Source organism: Haemorhous mexicanus, chromosome 23, assembly GCF_027477595.1.
Source record: "Haemorhous mexicanus isolate bHaeMex1 chromosome 23, bHaeMex1.pri, whole genome shotgun sequence".
NCBI lineage: Eukaryota > Metazoa > Chordata > Aves > Passeriformes > Fringillidae > Haemorhous > Haemorhous mexicanus.
Window position 1 is genome coordinate 358,880 of NC_082363.1, and position 18,626 is coordinate 377,505.

Genomic DNA, 18,626 nt, shown 5'->3' on the forward strand with positions numbered 1-18,626 from the left:
ACCTTTGTGTGTACAGCCTTTCTGAGGCATGAGGAATTGGTATAGCACAGATTCCATCACTGTGAGTGCTATGCTCTGAGGAGAGTTCTGATGTTAACAGGTGTCTTTCAGCCTTCCCCTAGCACATGGTAGCACCAGGCCATTGAGCTGTTGTGTGCCGCATGTGTTGGAGGAGGGGTTCACCTGGGTACTTACAAGGGTGTTGGTGCAGACTTGTCATATGGGAAAACCAGAATGGTGATGCTATAGGAATGAAATTGGGGCTGCTTGTCCTGTGTATTGAGAGTGCAGCTGAGGCTGCCTTTTTTCTCCCAGAACAGGGCTGAGAGCTCACCCTCCTGGCAGGGGACAAGCCAGCATCCTACAGATGGCTGGGTTCAAGCAGGAGCTTTTCATCCAGCTGTTTAAAGGTAAAGCACCTGATGAAAGTTAGGGCAGAGTCTGTTCTGCCACATGCAGGTGATTCATCCCATGTGGAGAGATCCCATCCGTGCCTGGGCAGCAGGTGTAGGGTGCACCACTGCCTAAGTGTGGCCTTGCTCAGCACTGACATGCTGGAGGAAGCTCCCCCAGGCTTGGCTGTACTCTTTTCTCTCGTGGCTCTTTGAAATCCTGGCAGCAGGCTCTGGCTGTCAGGATTCCTGTGTCCTCATTCCTAGGATTGCACAGTAGCTGAGAACACTCATTCTCTCCAGCCTGAGGCATATCACTTTGTACCTACAGAACATGAGGTGATAAAAGAAGCACGGACACCCCAGTCCTTTCTTCCCCAGTCCCACACATGCTTTGCAGAGGGCTCTCCTGTAAGAGGAGGGCTGAAGATTCTCAACAGGCTGGCTCAGGTGCCTCAGGGAGCTATGCCTGGCAGTGCTGTGCTGAGGTTTGCACTTCTAGCTGCTGGTACCCAAATTCACCATTTTTTCACCAGGGAAACCAGTTTATTTCTGGTTCAGGCTTAGCAGCACTTTTTCAGCCTGATGTATTTATACCATTGCCATCAGCTGGCCTCACTTCCTGCATACAGGGGTCACAGAGCTTCCCAGATTAATTAAGAGTGGCAAATCCATTACTACCTCTTTGTTATTACAATGGCTAATTACATCCCATTATATTTCCCTTCAACATGGAGTGTGCAGGATTCCAGTTTCTGTGCCATGTTCCTTACCTGCTGAAAGTCTTCTCAAAAACCACATTTTTTGTTTGAATTCTCCCATTATGATGTCACCCTTGTGTTGTATGTAGCAAATCCTGGAATGTCCTGTAGAGGAGATGATGGACCTCCTCTCAGCTCCAGCATCTTGCTCCAGCTGTGGATGCTGCAGCTGGAAATGGTGTTTCTGGTGGCCTGTGCATTTCCCTGAGGGTTTGAGTTGCCTCTGGATCCCACAGTGTTACCTCCCAAAGACATTGTTGGGGCCCACAGTTTCGGCTGTAGGTGCATGGCCCTGACACATCCCCACAGATTTCCTCCCTGGAGTTTTCTCCGTCATGGGTCACTCACTGCCTGGTGTATTCCCTAAATCTGATTCTATAGTAAGATTATTTTTCAGGTGATTCACTATAGTGGTTTTGGTTTGTTAATTTAGGATTTCTTTAATGTTGAGATTTTTTTAATTAACATGTTGATGAGTGTGGTGGGTTTTAGTGTTGGCTAATTACTTATTTATTGTTGTGAGATAGGAAGATAGGATTAGGAGAAATGTAAAGTAAGCTTAAAATTTTAAAAGGGTATGAAGAAAATTTTATTAACAGTAGTTAAAAGAAAAAAGTAGTAAGAATTAAAACTCTTAATATTTTTCTTTTATGATTTTTTTACTGATAATGTAAAGAAATAAAATGTAAAATTTTTAGTTAGTTTATTACTTTTAAAATAGGGGGATTTTTTGGGTTTTTTTCCCATACAAAACTATGACAGTCACTAAGCAGCATCCAATTTTGACATCATTCTAGCTTCTTTATCCAGGTCATCATCCTGGTGCAGATCCTTGTGGGATTGTGTTATTGTTTTCAAGCCCTTCCCTTCATTAACTGATTTGAAGATCAGGTGGAAGAGTTCCCAAGAGAGCAGGATGAGACCAGTGTTCCTAATGGGTTGATGTGGTGGGTTGAGCTTGGCCTCATTGGAGTCCCTCACCTGGCCAGGGTGGAATATGGGGAACTGGGATGGCGAACTGGACAGTGATTTGTATGCTGTGCTGAGAGGGCTGATCCCAAGGGGATACATGTTGGTTGCAAAAATGGTGGAGTGGTGGGTCATCTCCCAGAGACCTTCTGGGTGGTTGCTGATGACGTTTCCCTCCTCCCATGTTAGACAAATGACATAGCCAAAGCAGGGCTAGGAATCTGTGGCCACCAACCACATTCTTCAACTGCCTAAGGAAAATTTAATTGTTGGAAAAGGACACGGTTTTCCTCTCGACCTTTCCTCTGGGGAGTCCAGCAAGAGATGTCGGGTGTCTCCAGGCTGCTGTAAGGTGAAGACAAAGGGGGAAGGAGGCAAAGAGGAGCTGAGAGGGGGAGGTTGGACAAAGGGTCCAGCAGGGTAAAGGACCCAGCAGTAATGCTTTCACGACATCCTGGGTGGGTAGAATGGCTCAGGGTGAGGAGCTGCCCCCGCCCCTCCGGGAAGAGAAGGATGGGATGCTTAGGGAAAAGCTGATTCCCCGCGGGTCAGCTCAGTGCTGTAACTGCACGTCCGTACGTGGACTGGGGAGCTCCGACACGGCTCCAAATCCGTCATTTTCCACTGGAATTTAACGCTCCTAGGCCCTTTCTGGCAATCACTAACGGGAGTGGGCGCCCCCGGAGTGCTAGGACCGGAGCCGCCCGCAGGATCGCTCTGCCCTGGGTCTTTACAGCGAACGGAAGCGGGGTCGGGAGCGGCACAGGACAGGAGCCACCGCCACATGGTCGCGCGCACTTCCCCGTTCGTGCCCGTTGAGGGCGGGAGCGGCGGCCGGAACGGCCAATCAGAGGCGGGAGCGGGGACCCGGGGTTGGCCGGTGAGAAAAGCTAGCTTGGCAGCCACAGGCGAAGCAACCAATGGGCGCGCGCTCTTGAGGAAAGGCAGGTGTCGCCGCCAATAGGTTTTCGGCGGGGGGCGGTGGCGGGTTGGGGAAAGGCCAATGGAGTCGCTCTCCGTTTAACGGGCGGGCCGGGTGGCGAATTGCGGCGCGTGCGGGCGGGGCGCGCGGGGTGGCTAGCCGGTGCGCGCCGCCATTGTGGCCAGTTCGATCGGTATCGGGAGCGGAGAGCGGAGCTCAGCGAGCCCGGAGCAGGGAGCAGCCCCCCCCCCCCCCCAACGGCCGGCCTCAGTCACCATCACACCGCGGGAGGCGGCGCAAAGAGCAGTCACCACCACCGTCCGCACCGAACAGCCGCCGCCATGAGCAGCGAGGCCGAGACCCAGCCGCCCGCCGCCCCCGTCCCCGCGGCGGCCCCCGCCGCCACCGCCGACTCCAAGCCAAACGGTGGGACCGGGAACGGGGGCAGCGGCCTGGCCTCGGCGGCGCCTCCCGCTGGCGGGGACAAGAAGGTCATCGGTGAGGGCAGCCTGGGGTCCCGGAATGGGGTGGGAAGCCCCGATCCCCTGCCCCTCCCCCGCCATGGCTGAGGGTGGCGCGCGCTCCCTTCCCCCCCGAGGGGCGGTGCGCGCCCCCTCCCCGCCCCCGGCTCGTGTCCTCGCTCGCGCGCGCTGCGGCCGTTAGTCACCCCCCTCTCCCTCGCCTCCCCGCGCGCCGCCGGCCCCGCGTGCCGCGTGGGGGCGGGGCGGCGCAAGATGTCCGCCACGCGGGGCCTTTGTGCGCGCGCCCCGCCACGTGCCCCTGACGCGCCGCTCCCTCCCCTCTTTCCCCTCTTCACTCTGCCCCTTCCCGCAGCAACGAAGGTTTTGGGAACAGTGAAATGGTTCAACGTGAGGAACGGTTACGGCTTCATCAACAGGTGAGCGCCCAGACGCGCCGGCCTTGTCACGGGGAGCCCCGGGGAGGGGGGCGCGGCGCGGCTCGGCTCGGCGCTTGTGTCGCGCGGGTGACAGGCGGGGCGGGGGCCGGCGGTGCCTTTGCCGCCTCTCGCCCTGCTTGGTAGAAGGAGCTGGTGAGATACGCCCTTTCTCCACCCCGGGGTTTCTGACCCGCACGGGGCTTGCCTGGTTGGCTTTTGAGTCCTTTAACCTAGGCAAGATCTGCGCTCTTGAAGCGAGTCTGTTTCCACGGCGCTGTGTCTTACATTATGGTCCATCCTTTTATGGTGTTTGGGGTTTTTTTTTCCCCTTAAGGATATAAAAGTACACTGGCTGTCAGCACACACAGTATTTGCACAGTATTTGTTTAAACTGCTGCGTGAAGTTCAATCAATGCAAGCAAAAATTGGTTTTAGCACTTGGTAGTTAAAACACGTTCTAATGAGGACACCCTCAACATGTGGGAAAATGAGCAAAAGGAGCACAGTTCGCACAGTCTGCTGCCTCACTCAAGTGTGTGGACTGGTCTCATGAGACAAGTGCCTAGAAGATTCTTTTTATGACAGTAGTTGATGTGAAAGAATAATTTGAGCGTTTTGAGACTTATTTAAGTACCTGAAGTAGGCCTGTCAAGGAGAGGAAGTGCTCTGCAAAAAAGTTTCTTTAAAATGGGCAGTTCTTAGCGCCATTGGTTGAGGGGACCCTCCCCAGAGTGTTGCCAGAGCTTTTTCCCTTAATTCGTGGTACTTAAACTTCCTAGTCTCAGAATGAGGCTGCATACTGGAAAATTCCCCTTTAGGCAAGCAAGTATAGTGTTATTACTGGAACTTTTATTATGTTTGGTTTAAACACTGCCTTTTTGAACTGCCTGTTACTTTATGAACTAGTCTAAATTTTCTGTCAAGCTCCTGAATTGATTTTGTGTCTGCAGCTTTACAAACTTGCCTCCCAGTCTGCCCAGTTTGCATTGTTCATCATGCCATGCATCAGCTCCCAGTGTTGAGGAGTCACCAGTACTGAGAGCTGTCCTGTCTCTGGCTTGGAAACGCCTCCCAAGTCCCAGCCACAAACCCCACCTCGAGGGAAGGCTTTTCCTGTTTCCTCAGCAGTGAAAATGTTCTGTGATGTCAGTCAAGCAAGGAAGCAGCAGCAGCTAGTTGAGATACCCGAGTAGTTTCCCCAGTCATTACTTTGGCAGCTGTTTAATCCCTGAGGTTGCCATTTGTAATGAGAAACCCAGCATGATCTTGTATTATCAAGAGATTAGAGCCTGGTAACTGAAGGGGAGAACATTTCCTCAGCTCTGGAATCTTTGCTTGGCTGCAGGGAAGCTGTGCAGGAGCTCCTGCCCTTGCATGGCTCTGCTTTAGCCAGGTCTAAAATAATTTTCAGATAAAATTAGGCTATACAACTAAAATGAGCTTTAATGTAGGTGCATGATCAGTTCCGGTATTTTCTGTGTGTTCTTAATGTTAAGAGGTGTTATTCTGTTCCAAAATAGGAAGGAGTTTGAATTCTGGGTCTTTGATGGTTGTTTCTTGCGTTTGCCAAAATAACAAGTGGATGTGCAAAAAGCCACTGGCTTGGTCTGTGTCATAACTGGAGCTGCACTGTCTGGCATTGCTATTTGGTGCCCTGCTGGACTTAGCATCTTCTTAATCTGTCTGCTTGTCTGTTTCCCTTTTTCTAATATATTTTAGTGGATAAAAGATGTGAATGGAAGAGTGGCATATTGCAAAGATCAGTTAAATTATTTGTTTGGCCTTCAGAATGGGTGTTTCTCTTGCCCCCTTCCAGATTTTCTTTGAAAAAGTGATGGTCCTGTTGTTCCATCATCCACATGACAGCATGCTTGCTGCTTCCTGATGTCTTTGCTGGAAAACAGCATTGGGAGTGATGTGGCCAGTGGCATGAGGCTGTAAAGATGACCTGGCCTGTTTTTCACTTGATTCAGTGAGATCTGCGTGACCTTGTTAGTTGTCGAGCTAAAATTCTGATGTCCTCTTGAATGGAAACTGCTTTGCAAATGGATTTTAAAAACAAGTATCTGGTCTGGTTGTCAAATTCAACCTGGACAAAAGTACAAGGCATCCCACGTTTGTGGATGAGCACTTCCTACCACTGTTTTTCAGCTGAGGATGAAAGAAGGTGCTTAGCATTTTTACTAGAAGCATGTTACTATTCTCTTGTGAAGGTTTTCAGCATTTTGGACATTATGTTTTGAAGAAGACTCTTTTAGCTTTGCTTTGCAAGGGCTTCTGAGTGCTGCATTCTTGGGGCTTTGGAGATGAGATTAGAATGGCTCTGCTCCACTGCCTTTTGGCTGCCTTTTCCCAGTAACCTTTGAGGTCTGTAGGCATCAATTTCAAGAGGAAACAAGGGGACTTATTTTTACTGGTGAGGTCTGATGGAATAGCTGTAGCTTGGATGGAGTTTCTAGAGGAAGTTTAATTGTCAAATCTCACATTTTAAAGCCAGGGGGAAGGAGCACCTGGCTTTATCTTACTAAAAACCAACCCAAGTATTCTGTTACCACTAGCCATGAGCACTCCAGTTCAGAGCATGTTTTTACACAAGCTTACTTACGTCTTTAACTAGGAAATAAAAGCCACTTTGCTGTTGATTCAGACTGTTCCATGCTGTAATGAAACTTCACACTGTGGTGAGGGTAGGTTGGTGTGGTGTGAGCTGGGATGTCCATGCTTCAGAAGTGGCGGAGGTGGCTTGTGCAGCCCTAATCAGCACAAGGTTGTCTCTGTTGTACCTATTCAGAGCAGAAAAGAAACTTCTTACTGAAGCTGGTACTGAGCTGTGGTTGTTTAGATTCATGGCAGTTGAGAAAGCTCTGCCAGGGTCATGCTGAAGGATGGGTGCTCTTGGGTCCTTAAAGATATAGACCTGAGCTCTTTTCTGTTTATTGAGAGGGGAGACCAAGGCTTGACCAACTGTGCTGCCTTCAGGGCAGCTGATGTTGCTGTTCCTCAGGTAAATGAAACATTGAGGCTGAGGGAATGTAAGTGAGGCTACAGTGGCAAGGGCAGAGCTGCTTCCAAAAGCTGCAGTAGCCAGTCTCCCACAGAGCACTGCTGGGAAGGAGTGAGTGGTCACTGTCAGGTGTTCAAACATCTCTGGTGATGGGATGTGAAGGATGGAAGGGTATGCAGCAGTAAGGAGGAATGTACCTTACTGAATGTTCAGCATTGCGCTTTGCACTTTGTGAAAGCTGATCTCTTTCCTACACAAAGTAAGCTAATAGGTACTAGTTGATAGCAGGTTGAGGACTAATGCTGAAAGCCTGTTACGATAGGTCTGCATTTTGCCTTTGTACCAAACAACTGAATTTTTAATTTACTGTGCATTTTATTAATGAAGTTCAATTTCCTTTTGTCTTGCAGGAATGACACCAAGGAAGATGTGTTTGTCCATCAGGTAAGATTTCCTTGAAACTTAAAAATATTCTCTCTCAGAAACTGCCTGTTCCTGACCCATTTAAGTAGGATTGAAGTTGTGGAAGAGCCTTGCCTTTTCACTGTTACTTGAACACAAACAACTGATTCTTGGTTGCATTGCAAGAAGAGCCTCATTGCACTTTGGGATTTTGCACATCAGCCAAGTAGGCTGATGTTGTACAGTGATGAGAAATGCACTCAATGCTAGTATGGGCTTGGGGATAACTGCTTGGAGTCCAATCACCTTGTGGATTCATACAGTGGTTAAGTAAGCATCTGGAAATAAAGTTAAATGAATAGCTTGCAGCAGGGAAAGAAATTAATTGAACTTAGGGATGAAGTGCCAATGAAACTTTTTTTTCCTAGGCAGAATTACAGATTTTATTGCTCTAGGCTTTCAGTGAAAGTCTACCAACATTTTAGAAAGGGCTTTTTAATTTAACTGATATGTATCCTTAGATATAATGTATAGCAAATAGGTAAGCCTCTAGAAAATAGACCAAGACCGCACACCACACCTGTGTCTTACTTTATGGAGCAGGTTTGCCTTGGTTTAGTTCTTTGTCTAATTGCTGTGATCAGCAATTTGCTTTTTGCTCTTTCTGGCTCAGGATCTCTTTAGTAAGCAGCCCACAAAGAATTCTTAGTGGAATCTGCTCTACTTTGGCATTTAGGAGTCCGTGGGTCATTCTTTTGTCTCAAATTAGGGATATGCTGCTGATGTTAACACCAAGGAAGGGAAAAACAATGCCTGGAAAGTGTTTTGTTTTCATCATCTCTCAGCTTCATGCTTGTTCTTTGTGTGAATTACCAGCTTTTAGAGGCACTGGTTTGTGAGAGGTTATACATACCCTGAGGAGAGGCTTTCAGACGTGATGGGCAAGTAGGGCCACCTGTAAGTGACTTTGACTTACTGGTTGTGTTACAGGAGTTGTCTTGTAGCTGGTATCTGTGTTTCTGAAATAACAGTTTTCTAATGATTTGTTTCTGTGTAATATTTTTACCATAAAACCATTATAGGGCTCTAATCAGAAAGAAATCAGGTTGTTTGAGAAGTCTAGCTGCGTGTGCTTTTCTCCATCCCTGTTATATAGCTCATGTGTCACAAAAAGCTGTTGGACTGGCTGCTTGTTGTAATAAGGCTTTCCTTAAAGCTACTGAGACTTGTGGGCATGTTTTTCCATTGATTTTGTACAATTTAGGCAGAAGAAATCTAATTAAATTGTGTGGCAGGTATTTATATAAAAGTTGTTGCACTTTTATTGCCCTTCAGTTAAAGTGTTTGATAAGCAAGACATGCCTGAGCACGGTGTGTATTGAGTATTAACTGTCATCCAGTACTGCAGAGCACTGAAAACTGAGTCTGTTCTAGTAATGTTTGACAGGTGGCCACTGATACAGAGTATTGTCTGGTGCTGACACCTGAAAAAGACAAAACCTTGTTGTGTAATACACAGCTGGAGTAGATTTAGGATTAATTGGTTAGACCTGTAGTAGAAACTCTGGTGTTGGAAGCCTTGGAGGGAGGAGATCTCTTGATACCTGGCCATTTTTATGTTTACAGAGGATGGAACACAAAAGCTGCTATGTCCTGTGGTGTGTGGGAAATAATGGAGGGCTGGAAATCCAAGAGGGTGATTGGAAAGGCTGTGATATATTGGTGTATAGGCATCAGAGGAATGTCTAACTATCATAGTGATGTTGAATTTTAAACTGATTATAGAAGTGCATTAGCCAGTGTGTGGTGTGAGAGTTTTCCTCTTTGTTTTCAACTGCCTTTTTAGCCAGCAGACAGCATGTTGACAGGTGCTTCCAGTTAATGGTAAAGCTGTTGCACATTTCAGATGCTCCAGAGCATAATACAGGTACATTTTATGACTTCCTGGATTTTCCAGTTATTAACTTGCTTTTTCAGAAGTACAGGTCTTTCTCCTCAGATAAAGAAACTTGAGTATTTAGTAATCTTAAAAAAAAAATGTCTTCCTTTGTATTCTTATGCTGTGCCTGCACTGTTGTGTTGTTAGACTGCCATAAAGAAGAATAACCCCAGGAAGTACCTCCGCAGCGTAGGAGATGGAGAGACCGTGGAGTTTGATGTGGTTGAGGGAGAAAAGGTAAACACATCTCTCGGGTGTCAGAGAGCACATGGAAAACCCAGGTTGCAGGCTTTGGTGTGGTGCCTGTGGTTTGAGTTGATGCCTGATGACATCCAAGTAGGTGAATGGTTTTTCATTTCTTCACAATGTGGATGTAAATCTTTGCTCAGTACTAGACTGTTATGCTGTAGCTGGTGGAATGGTGACTGTTTCCCTAATGCTATTTCCACTCTTTAGGGTGCGGAGGCAGCTAATGTCACAGGACCTGGTGGAGTTCCAGTGCAGGGCAGTAAATATGCAGCAGATCGTAACCATTACAGACGATATCCACGTCGTAGGGGTCCTCCACGCAACTATCAGCAGAACTACCAGAGCAGTGAGAGTGGGGAGAAGAACGAAGGAGGAGAGAACATCCCAGAAGGCCAAGCCCAGCAACGCCGTCCCTATCGCAGGCGGCGGTACCCACCTTACTATATGCGTAGGCCCTACGGGCGTCGTCCACAATACACCAACCCTCCCGTACAGGGAGAGATAGTGGAGGTAACATTTGCCTGACATATGATGCTAAACGGGCTTGGTTGCTTTGGAGCAGGGTGATGGGATGCACCTTTTGACACTTCTTGTAGGTACATGAGATTATTTTGATAAGGTTTGGCAGTAGCGTGAAATGAAGTAGCTGAAGGTCTTCATGTTACAGCTTCTAAAAACCAGAGTGTTCCAGTTTGAATGATTAAGTGGAGGATTCTCCATCATGTGTGCACCTCTTCCCTAGAACTGCTGTCCACCTTGACTGAACTGGCAACCTTCCAGCTCCTTTCTTACAGTGTGACAAGCTGTGGAGTTAGCACATTTCTAGTTGGGGCTGAGGAGGTCTGTGGCCTGATGTCTTGCAGGGTGCTGACAACCAGGGTGCAGGAGACGGCCGACCAGTCAGGCAAAACATGTACCGGGGTTACAGACCAAGATTTCGCAGGTATGCTGCAGATCAGCTGCTGGTTTTAGCCTTGTTCAGCAACAGAGCCGGGACATGGTGATGCTCAGGTGCTGCATAGTTAAAGCCTAGCTTGACTTTCAGGGGTCCTCCTCGTCAAAGACAGCCTAGAGAGGATGGAAATGAAGAAGATAAAGAGAACCAAGGGGATGAAACCCAAAGTCAGCAGCCACCTCAACGTCGGTACCGCCGTAATTTCAACTACCGACGCAGACGCCCAGAGAACCCTAAACCACAAGATGGCAAAGAGACGAAGACAGCCGAACCACCAGCTGAGAACACGTCCGCTCCCGAGGCTGAGCAGGGCGGGGCTGAGTAAATACCGGCTTAACATCTCTACCATCATCCGGGTGGGTGACCAGGGGCCTGGGGATGCTATTTGCTGACTTTTGTTGCTTTTTATTTGTGCCTTACAGTGTTTAGGCTCTTCTTGGTCACATGTGCTGTAACTGATCTGTGAGTGTGTCTGGAGAACTGAATTGTGAGGCTTTGTTGCATCAATGCTGACTAATTGGGAGGACTTAGTTACAAGCTTTAATTGTCATTGATGGAATACTGTTACACTTAAAATCTTGGCTGTGTGCGGTAGTTCAGGTGTACAGCAGTCTCTGCTCACCCAGAAATTCAAGCAGTGCCAATGTAATGACTTGAAAGTAGTCAGGAGAAGGTGGGATTTACATGCTGGGATTTACCTAGCTCCATCAGTGCCTGAGCTGAGTCCCTACCGGGAGGTGGATGGCATTGAGACCTTGGCATCCATTTCTACAAAGGTGATGTGGAATTAGCAGGAGTGTCTCAGGAGCAGCTTTTTATCTAATCAAAGTGCTGGAAAAACTGGTAGAAATGGTGGCTTTGTCAGAGCATGGGGGAGCTGTTGCTGCAATGCTGAGATGTGGACTCAGAAGGGTTGTATGCAGAGCAGGGGCCAGAGGCTGGATTAGTTGCAAGGGAACCTGTTTGTGATTGAGGCTTGTTTGGTGCTGACTCCTGAGAGACAGTTCTGCTAATTTCAGAATATTTTCATTGCCAGGACTTTGTTCTGCATTTCTTGTCACCCATGTGTGTCTCCCGTTTGTTTTGTTCCTTGCTTATTACTTGGAGGGCAGGAAAGTGAAAGAAGCATTTAGGCTGTAGTGGGAGCAGGCTGAGTGGTCACATTGATGGGATGGACAGGAGCTGGAGGAGTTGGGCTGGGAGACAGCTCAATGTTGGCAGCAGCTGCAGCCTCTCCCACCTGGGAGCTTGGGGATGTGATCTGCATGGGTTCTACTTCTTCATGTTCTGCTTGCAGATGAATCATTCACTCACTGTCCAGACTGTGCTGCAGTGATCTCTGTTCACTTTTGGCAAACATTTGTTGTATCCTAGTATTCATCTTAGTGGTCAACACCTCCTGGATGAATTCTTAGAACATAGGCTTCAGAAGAATATGATAATGTCACCTTGGTTGCTCTTGCTGTCTGGTAGCATTGGAGAATATTTGGTTTAGTTTCTGTGCTTTGAGCAGTGGTTGAATGTTGGCAGAACTTGGTGGAAGCAGCCTTCCCCATGACAGGAGGGATCCCTGTGGATTTAAGTTGACTGACTCTTTGGGAGTCTTGGCGTTGTTCCTTTGCAAAGCTGGTTGTGGGGGGTGGGGGGTGGGGCTGACAAGAAGTAGCTGGTGAGGGTTGGGCTGTGGGCTTGTGACTGGTAGCTTAGGGTGAATTTTTGAATTGCAGGTGAGCCTTGGTACACAAAGCACCCCTCTAACCCTTTGACACCTGTCTGATCAGCCTTTTTTTTCCCTCTTTTTCAGTTTAGTCATCAAAGAAAAGACTTCAAGAAATGAAGAAGAAAATGAAATTCCAGCAATAAGAAATGAACAAAAGAATTGGAACTGAAGACCTTAAGTGCTTGCTTTTTGCTGTTGACCAGATTACTAGAACTATCTGCATTATCTATGCAGCATGGGGTTTTTATTATTTTTACCTAAAGAATTCTCTTTTTGGAAATGATAAACGCGTTTTTTAAAAGCCTGGTTTTTCTCAATATACCTTTAAAAGTTTGTAAATTGTTTCATATCTGGTCACGTTGAGATTTTTAAGAACCTCATTTTTAATTTGTATGAAATATACGCCTGATTTTTTCAAGTCAAACTGCAAGCATCTGTTAATAAAGGTCTTAAAGAGTTACTATGTGTGCTTAGGTCTTTTAAAGGTTTTCAGTATTCATAGAAGGTTTGGGGGAAAAATGACTGCTTTACTCTTTAGGTATACAGGCTGGTGGAGTAAAGCAGAGAAGTTTAAGTAAAAAAACCAATGAAGGTGCAATTGAGTCACATTGGAGAATGATGGACAGGCACAGAGGGGTAGGAGTTTCTAGTGCTAGCCCAGTGTGTATCCAGGAGCTGCTTGCTGGTACAGCTTGGCTATGTCCTTGCTGGAATATAGCACATGCAGACCTGACTTGGTGTGATGGTGCTTAAAAAAAAAGGGGGGGAAACCCTTCCCCAAAAATGGTAAAATCACACATTGGTTTGGGTTGGAAGAATGAGGAACCTTAAAGCTCACCTCATCCCATGCCCTGTCAGTGGGGCAGGGACACCTTCTGCTTGCAGACTGGGTTGCTCCAATCCCTGTTCAGGCTGGCCTTGAGCACTTCGAGGGATGGGGCAGCCATGGTTTCTTAGGGCAGCCTGTGCCAGGTTCTAGATACCAAAAAAGTCCCAAACTTGTTATTGGGGCTGTACTATAGCACAATTGCTCCATAAGTGCACTGCAGAGCCAGCTGGGTGCAGAAGTATGGAGATGGAGCTGTGCCTTATGACAAAACTGGCTTAGGCTGCACCCCACTGCCATGGTGAGAACCTGCTGAGTGGGGGCTGCTCCCTCAGCATGGAGCTCACAGTTGTGCCATGGTCTGACAACACGTGTTAGAACCACTGCAGAGCACCTGCAGGAGGGCGTCACTGTCCAATGGCAGCTTTTGGGACCCCTCTGCATACTAGTGAGCTCTGTGCTCTTAATATGTTTCCTGTGGGCTCCAGTGTCCCAATCGTCCCAGGTGTCCCAACAATCCTAGTGCTCTAGGATTTGCTCTCTCCACCTGCTAATGCTCACACGTGCTCATCCCCTGGGTGTGCCATCTGTGAGCATCCTGCCCTCCAGACACTACTGTTTGACAGCACAATCTCATCTCTGCTCCTTCCTGTCACTCAGTGTTTGGATTTTCTCCTTTCTCAGGTCCCTGGGGTCCTAGGAAACAGGGACAGACTTGCCCCGGTCATTCCATCTTGTAGAAGTGTGAGAAGTGGCGCTAAAAAACATCTTTGCTGCCTTTTGACTTCATGTGAGGGGGCAGATGGCTCAAGAAGACCCTTACAGCTCCTCTAGGTTTTGGATGCAGGTGCTTTGCAGCCTGGCTGGGCTGCAGGAGTGGGACTGCGAGTCTTCACACCTGTCTGTTTTGGGGACTGACTGTGCCCCTGCAGCACCATCTGCTTGGGCCTAGAGCTTGACTTTCCTCCTCTCAGGGTGACAGTGCCGAGGAGATTCTGCTTGGTTTCCCTGTGCTGCAATGGTGCCTGTGTGCTTAGCTTCGGGGGAGAAGTAAGGGAATGAGGCCACAACCAGCATTCAGTAATTGAGGGTGGTGGGGATTGAGTTGGTGGTTTCAGGTTCTGGTTTGTTTTCATTATAGTTTACAAATGCTGAAAGATGATAATTCATTCGGAAAACAGAATTCCCATTTTGTGTGAACTTAAGAACCACAATCTGTTGGTAGAGCATCTCCATCAGGCTTCAGACTGACTCACCTCCTTATGTGTATGGCTTCAGTGTTCCTTTATGATCCCCCATGAAAACATGGATAACTAAGTATTCCAGACTCCTGGTTTTACCCAGTTTTTGAGCACAAGCCTCATAGCTCCCTGAGTCCAAGCCCAGGGAAGGTTTCCAGTAGGGCTGGTGTGGGAGGGCTACCAGCCACATGGAGTCAGTGCTGCTCCGTGTGGAAAAGACTTCCCACTGAATTCTCTCAAAGCGTGGGCTGAGCAATGTCAGAGGAGCTACTCTGCCCTCAGTGTCCTGACAGCTTTCCCGGGGAACAGGGGCATTTTTCCTTAAAGCAATACTTTTCTGGAATTTATTTTCATGAAACCTGATTGGAAGTGGGGAAAAAACCTTTCCCTGGCTGACTGCTGCAGTACCTTTGCTTTTAGCAGTCAGCTTGCTGCATCATAGCCTGGAAGCAGCTGCAGAAATGTCTCAGTACAGGTGCTAGTGCTTTAATGGGGTCGGACTGGCAGGGAGAGTGTCCCATATCAGGGCGGGGTGCAGGAGGTGCTGTGGCCATCACACACGGGAATCCATGGCGTACATCTTGCTGGTGGCTGTCCGGATGGCTGTTTGGCCCCGGGGCTGGGGATGCCTCTGGGATTGACAGCGGCTTCTGGGGGCTACCAGAAAAGAGTTGGGGTTGTGTCATGGCTGGCAGTTGCAGGGTGCCATGCATGACTGCCACAGCATGGGGACATGGCAGGAGAAATTAATTTGGGCAGCCAGCAGGGTTAATTTCCACTCTGTTGGACCAGGCATAAAGATTGGAGATGACGTCTGGGGAGGCATCATCTGCCCAATGTCCCTGGTGGGAGGGCTGTATTTCAACCAGCACATCCCTGCAGCCACTGTCTCAGGGTTTGGCTGATGACAGAGATTCAGCTCCAGCACAGCTGCTGCTTAGAGTAAACATCAGCACACCTTCACCAGGACCTGGAGGTTCACAGATGTGCATGGATCCCTGCACCCTCTTCATGCCCCTATAGGGTTTATGGGGCCCCTCACTCAGCCCTGTTCTGCCTTGTGTAGCCTTCCCAGCCAAGGGGCACATGTTGGGCACAGAGGGGTCCCCCTTGGTTAGGCTGGGCCCTGCAAGAAGCCTCTGTGCCCTCTGAGCTGGTCCTTTACCCCTTACACCTGCAGGGCAAAAAGCTACTTGAGACAGGATTGGGTGGAATGAGACAGACTGACCTGTGCAGGCATAGAGGCAGCAGGTCAGCAGGACAGCTGCCACAAAGCAGCCCATGGAGCCGGCCATCCCCAGCCAGCATGACCATCCAAAGTCATAGTGGACTCCCAGGAATATATTGCGTGACACCAGCATGGCCCTCTCCATGTAGACGTCCACTGCATACCACACGGAACCTATGAGACCCAGAATGCCTAGGAGGAATGAGGCTTGTTAAAAAGAACCGTACAACACCCCATGCTCCCCAAGCCCCACTGAGGGGGTGCCACTAGCTCCCAGCATGCTCCCCAGCTCCCGGTGGGACATGAAGTCTGTCTGCTCCAAAGCTCTCCCAGTCACGCACTCCCAGTGCAGAGCATTATTCCAGCTCCATAGCACATCTTCAGTTTGACACACGGATCTTCCTTGAGGAAGGTGATGCAGTCAAGCCCAAGGACCAGTGTAGCCAAAGCCAGGCCAGCCAGGAGATCTGCCGTGATCATCAGGGTCCGTGTCACCACAATCTTCACTGGGCAGGGAAGTTAAAAACAACCAGAAACAGGAATGAGGAATTATCAGAGGAACAGGGGTCTCCACTTCAGATTTCTGCCCATGTCCTTTTTGAGTCACCCAGCTCACCAGTGGCCATCACACTGGAATCCACCAACTCCATCCCTGCCGTGGGCCAAGAGAAGGTACTCAAAAAGTTAATCAGAAACTTAATAAGGACTTAAACCCATGATTAGACCAGCTCAAGAAACCAAACAACTCAAAGTATACCCATTAGCACCTGGTATGTAGTTGCTTGCTCAAGCCATTCTTGAGCAGAAGACACTGCTGCTCACACTGTTTTTTCCTCCAAGTTGTGTAGCAGGTATTTTTAACAGCAAATGTCAATAAACCAGTGAAAAACTAGAACTGGCATGGATCATATCACTAGCTGTGATGGGACTGTGCCCTGCAAAGCTCGCTTCTCCACAGAGCAAGGTGGCAGTCCCCCTTAGTCCACACCGACTACTTTCCTTCTCCACTGCCTGAATCTGTGTTGTTCCATGTCATGACCCAACATAAAGATTATCTCTGCAGGGCTTGGTATGCTGGTGTGGCTGAGTGACAAAGGGCAGCTTGGTGCAATGAAAATCACTTTCCCTCTTGCCTTTCAAGAAGACTCTGAGCTGTGAATTTAATAAATGCCTCCAGGCCAGGTCAGCTCACCTGGGTGGTCAGCCAGAATTGAGTCATATTGGTCGCAGGTCCTGACCCCATCCTGCATGTTGGTGACACACTCCCTCCAAAGGCCCCGGCATTTATGACTTACCTGGAAGGAGGAGAAAGGCACTCATTCAAAAAGCACCAGGGTCTCCCCAGCTTCCCATGGAACTCCCAGCCCAGCAGAGCAGATTTCAGGCTCTCATCACTACACCAGGAGACTCCCTGCCCATACCTGCTCTCTGTTTTCTCCTGCTCCACCTCTATAATAGTCTAATCCTTCAACTTAAATAGCAGTGGCTTTGCCCCACCATGTCCCTTTTCCAAGCCTGTGGAGCCATTGTGCAACCTCATGGATGGCAAGGCACCCACCTTGCTCTCAGCTGCTCACCTTGATGATGATAGTTGCTTTGCTCACCTTAAAGGTGGCTACTCTGCTCACCTCCAAGCTGTCATCGGCATTGACCATCCAGCAGTCCGTGCACGTGGCCAGGAGTAGGAAGAGTGTTGAGAGAAGGGCAAGCCCAAATGCTGTCACCTGCAGGGCTGTACTCATGGGGAGACCTGCAAGAGCACAGAGATGTTCACCAGCTCTGCCCTGGCTACTTCCAGACACCCAGTCTTACAAGGACAAAGTGCTACTGAGGCCAGGCATCCTCTGGATACCTAGGAGTTATCTGGGTCCTGTCTCACAGTGCTCGCTTGCTGTCAAAATGCTCTAATATCCTCAGCCAAGGTTGGGCCACCAGGTTTAATGTAGAGAAAGCTTTTAGACACACAGTAATTTTGTAGTGGATGCATTCCCACATAGGCTCCCTCTCTTCCAAATAGAAGATGCCAACCATCAGTACTTGCCCTTTGGAAATCAAGAGCTGCTGGAAACCACTGTCAAATAACTGCTGCTAGGAAAACCTGTGACCTAAGCATGTCTCCAGAGAACCTCTAGAGATCTCCATCCCTGCCACATGACTTGGTGGGTACATCCTCCACCCTCTCTTGCTTTTGCTTTTCACTCCAAGAAAAGCTATGAAGTGTTGGACGTCCAGGTTGGAGTACAGGCAAGTGTCCCATGGAGGTGTCCTAATCTTAAACACAAGCCCAAAGACATATCTCCCATTCCAAGGGGGACAAAGGCTGCTAGGGCATGATGTGGGTGCCCTGAGGAGCTGCCAAGGCTTTCCACAGAGGAAAAGGGAGGGCACCATTTGTTTTTCATACTGGATGGATGTTTTTCATTCCTAGATGACGGGACTCTGCAGAGAGGGGAGCTGTGCCCAAGGTATGAGCAGGGGACATTGTGTCTGCAAACCCTGTGCAAGAATCCTACTTTGTCATGTTTTGCAACCCAAAAAGCCAAATATTTTACTGCCTGAAGTTGCAACCACTGCAACAACCCTTTGGACAGGGATTCATACAAATGTGTTAATTAGCAACACCAGACAACTTTCTGAGCTACATGAGTTAATTACCATGAAATGATAAATCATCCTCACCAGGTTTAGTACCTCCAGCCAGAGGCTGCCCACCCTGGAATGGCACAGGCTCCCTGTGGGGCAAAGGTGGGAAGGAGGGTTGTCCCCACACCCAATGTGCCCCATCTCCCCCCACATCCCCTCTTAGGATGTCACTGGTAGTAAAGGCATCACTCTCCCATCATCTCTGAGAATTTCCATCAGCTTCACTCCAAGTGGGCAGTCTCTTCGACCCCAATTTACAATGTTTTTTTAATTCCCCAGGCTCCCTTCTGAGCTAATTCCCCAGAGCATTATTTCTTTCTGCTAGAGCCCAGCTGTTTTGGAGCCTTTGAAGAAAATCTGTTCAACCATTTCAGTTATATAATCAAGTAAAAGGAAGAGAAAGAAATTCTTAATGCTGGGGAAAATCAGCTCTAAACCTCAATAATAAAAGGTGTTCATGGAGAGCATTACCTTCAC

At 48.5% G+C, this 18,626-nt stretch overlaps 2 protein-coding genes across 4 annotated transcripts; one reads left to right on the forward strand and one right to left on the reverse strand.

Annotated features, from left to right (window-relative positions):
• Nucleotides 1-3,267: 3,267 nt before the first annotated feature.
• YBX1 (Y-box binding protein 1) lies at nt 3,268-12,671 on the forward strand. 3 transcript variants are annotated; one of them, XM_059866440.1, is made up of 8 exons: nt 3,268-3,542; nt 3,879-3,942; nt 7,357-7,390; nt 9,435-9,524; nt 9,744-10,046; nt 10,400-10,479; nt 10,570-10,847; nt 12,301-12,671. In XM_059866440.1, the coding sequence occupies exons 1-7, from the start codon at nt 3,386-3,388 to the stop codon at nt 10,814-10,816; spliced, it is 975 nt and encodes a 324-aa protein (XP_059722423.1). In that variant the 5' UTR covers nt 3,268-3,385; the 3' UTR covers nt 10,817-10,847; nt 12,301-12,671. The 3 variants fall into 3 exon arrangements, with proteins under 3 accessions (XP_059722423.1, XP_059722422.1, XP_059722424.1); XM_059866439.1 differs by having other exon boundaries at nt 3,271-3,542; nt 12,296-12,671; XM_059866441.1 differs by having other exon boundaries at nt 3,275-3,542; nt 10,582-10,847; nt 12,296-12,671.
• A 2,160-nt stretch (nt 12,672-14,831) lies between these two features.
• On the reverse strand, nt 14,832-17,248 carry LOC132337842 (claudin-16-like). Its single transcript, XM_059866780.1, has 5 exons — nt 17,084-17,248; nt 16,699-16,801; nt 15,848-16,012; nt 15,507-15,698; nt 14,832-14,935 (listed from the first exon to the last, which is right to left on the reverse strand). Exons 1-5 carry the CDS (start codon nt 17,246-17,248, stop codon nt 14,832-14,834), a joined length of 729 nt encoding a protein of 242 aa, XP_059722763.1.
• Nucleotides 17,249-18,626: the final 1,378 nt, after the last annotated feature.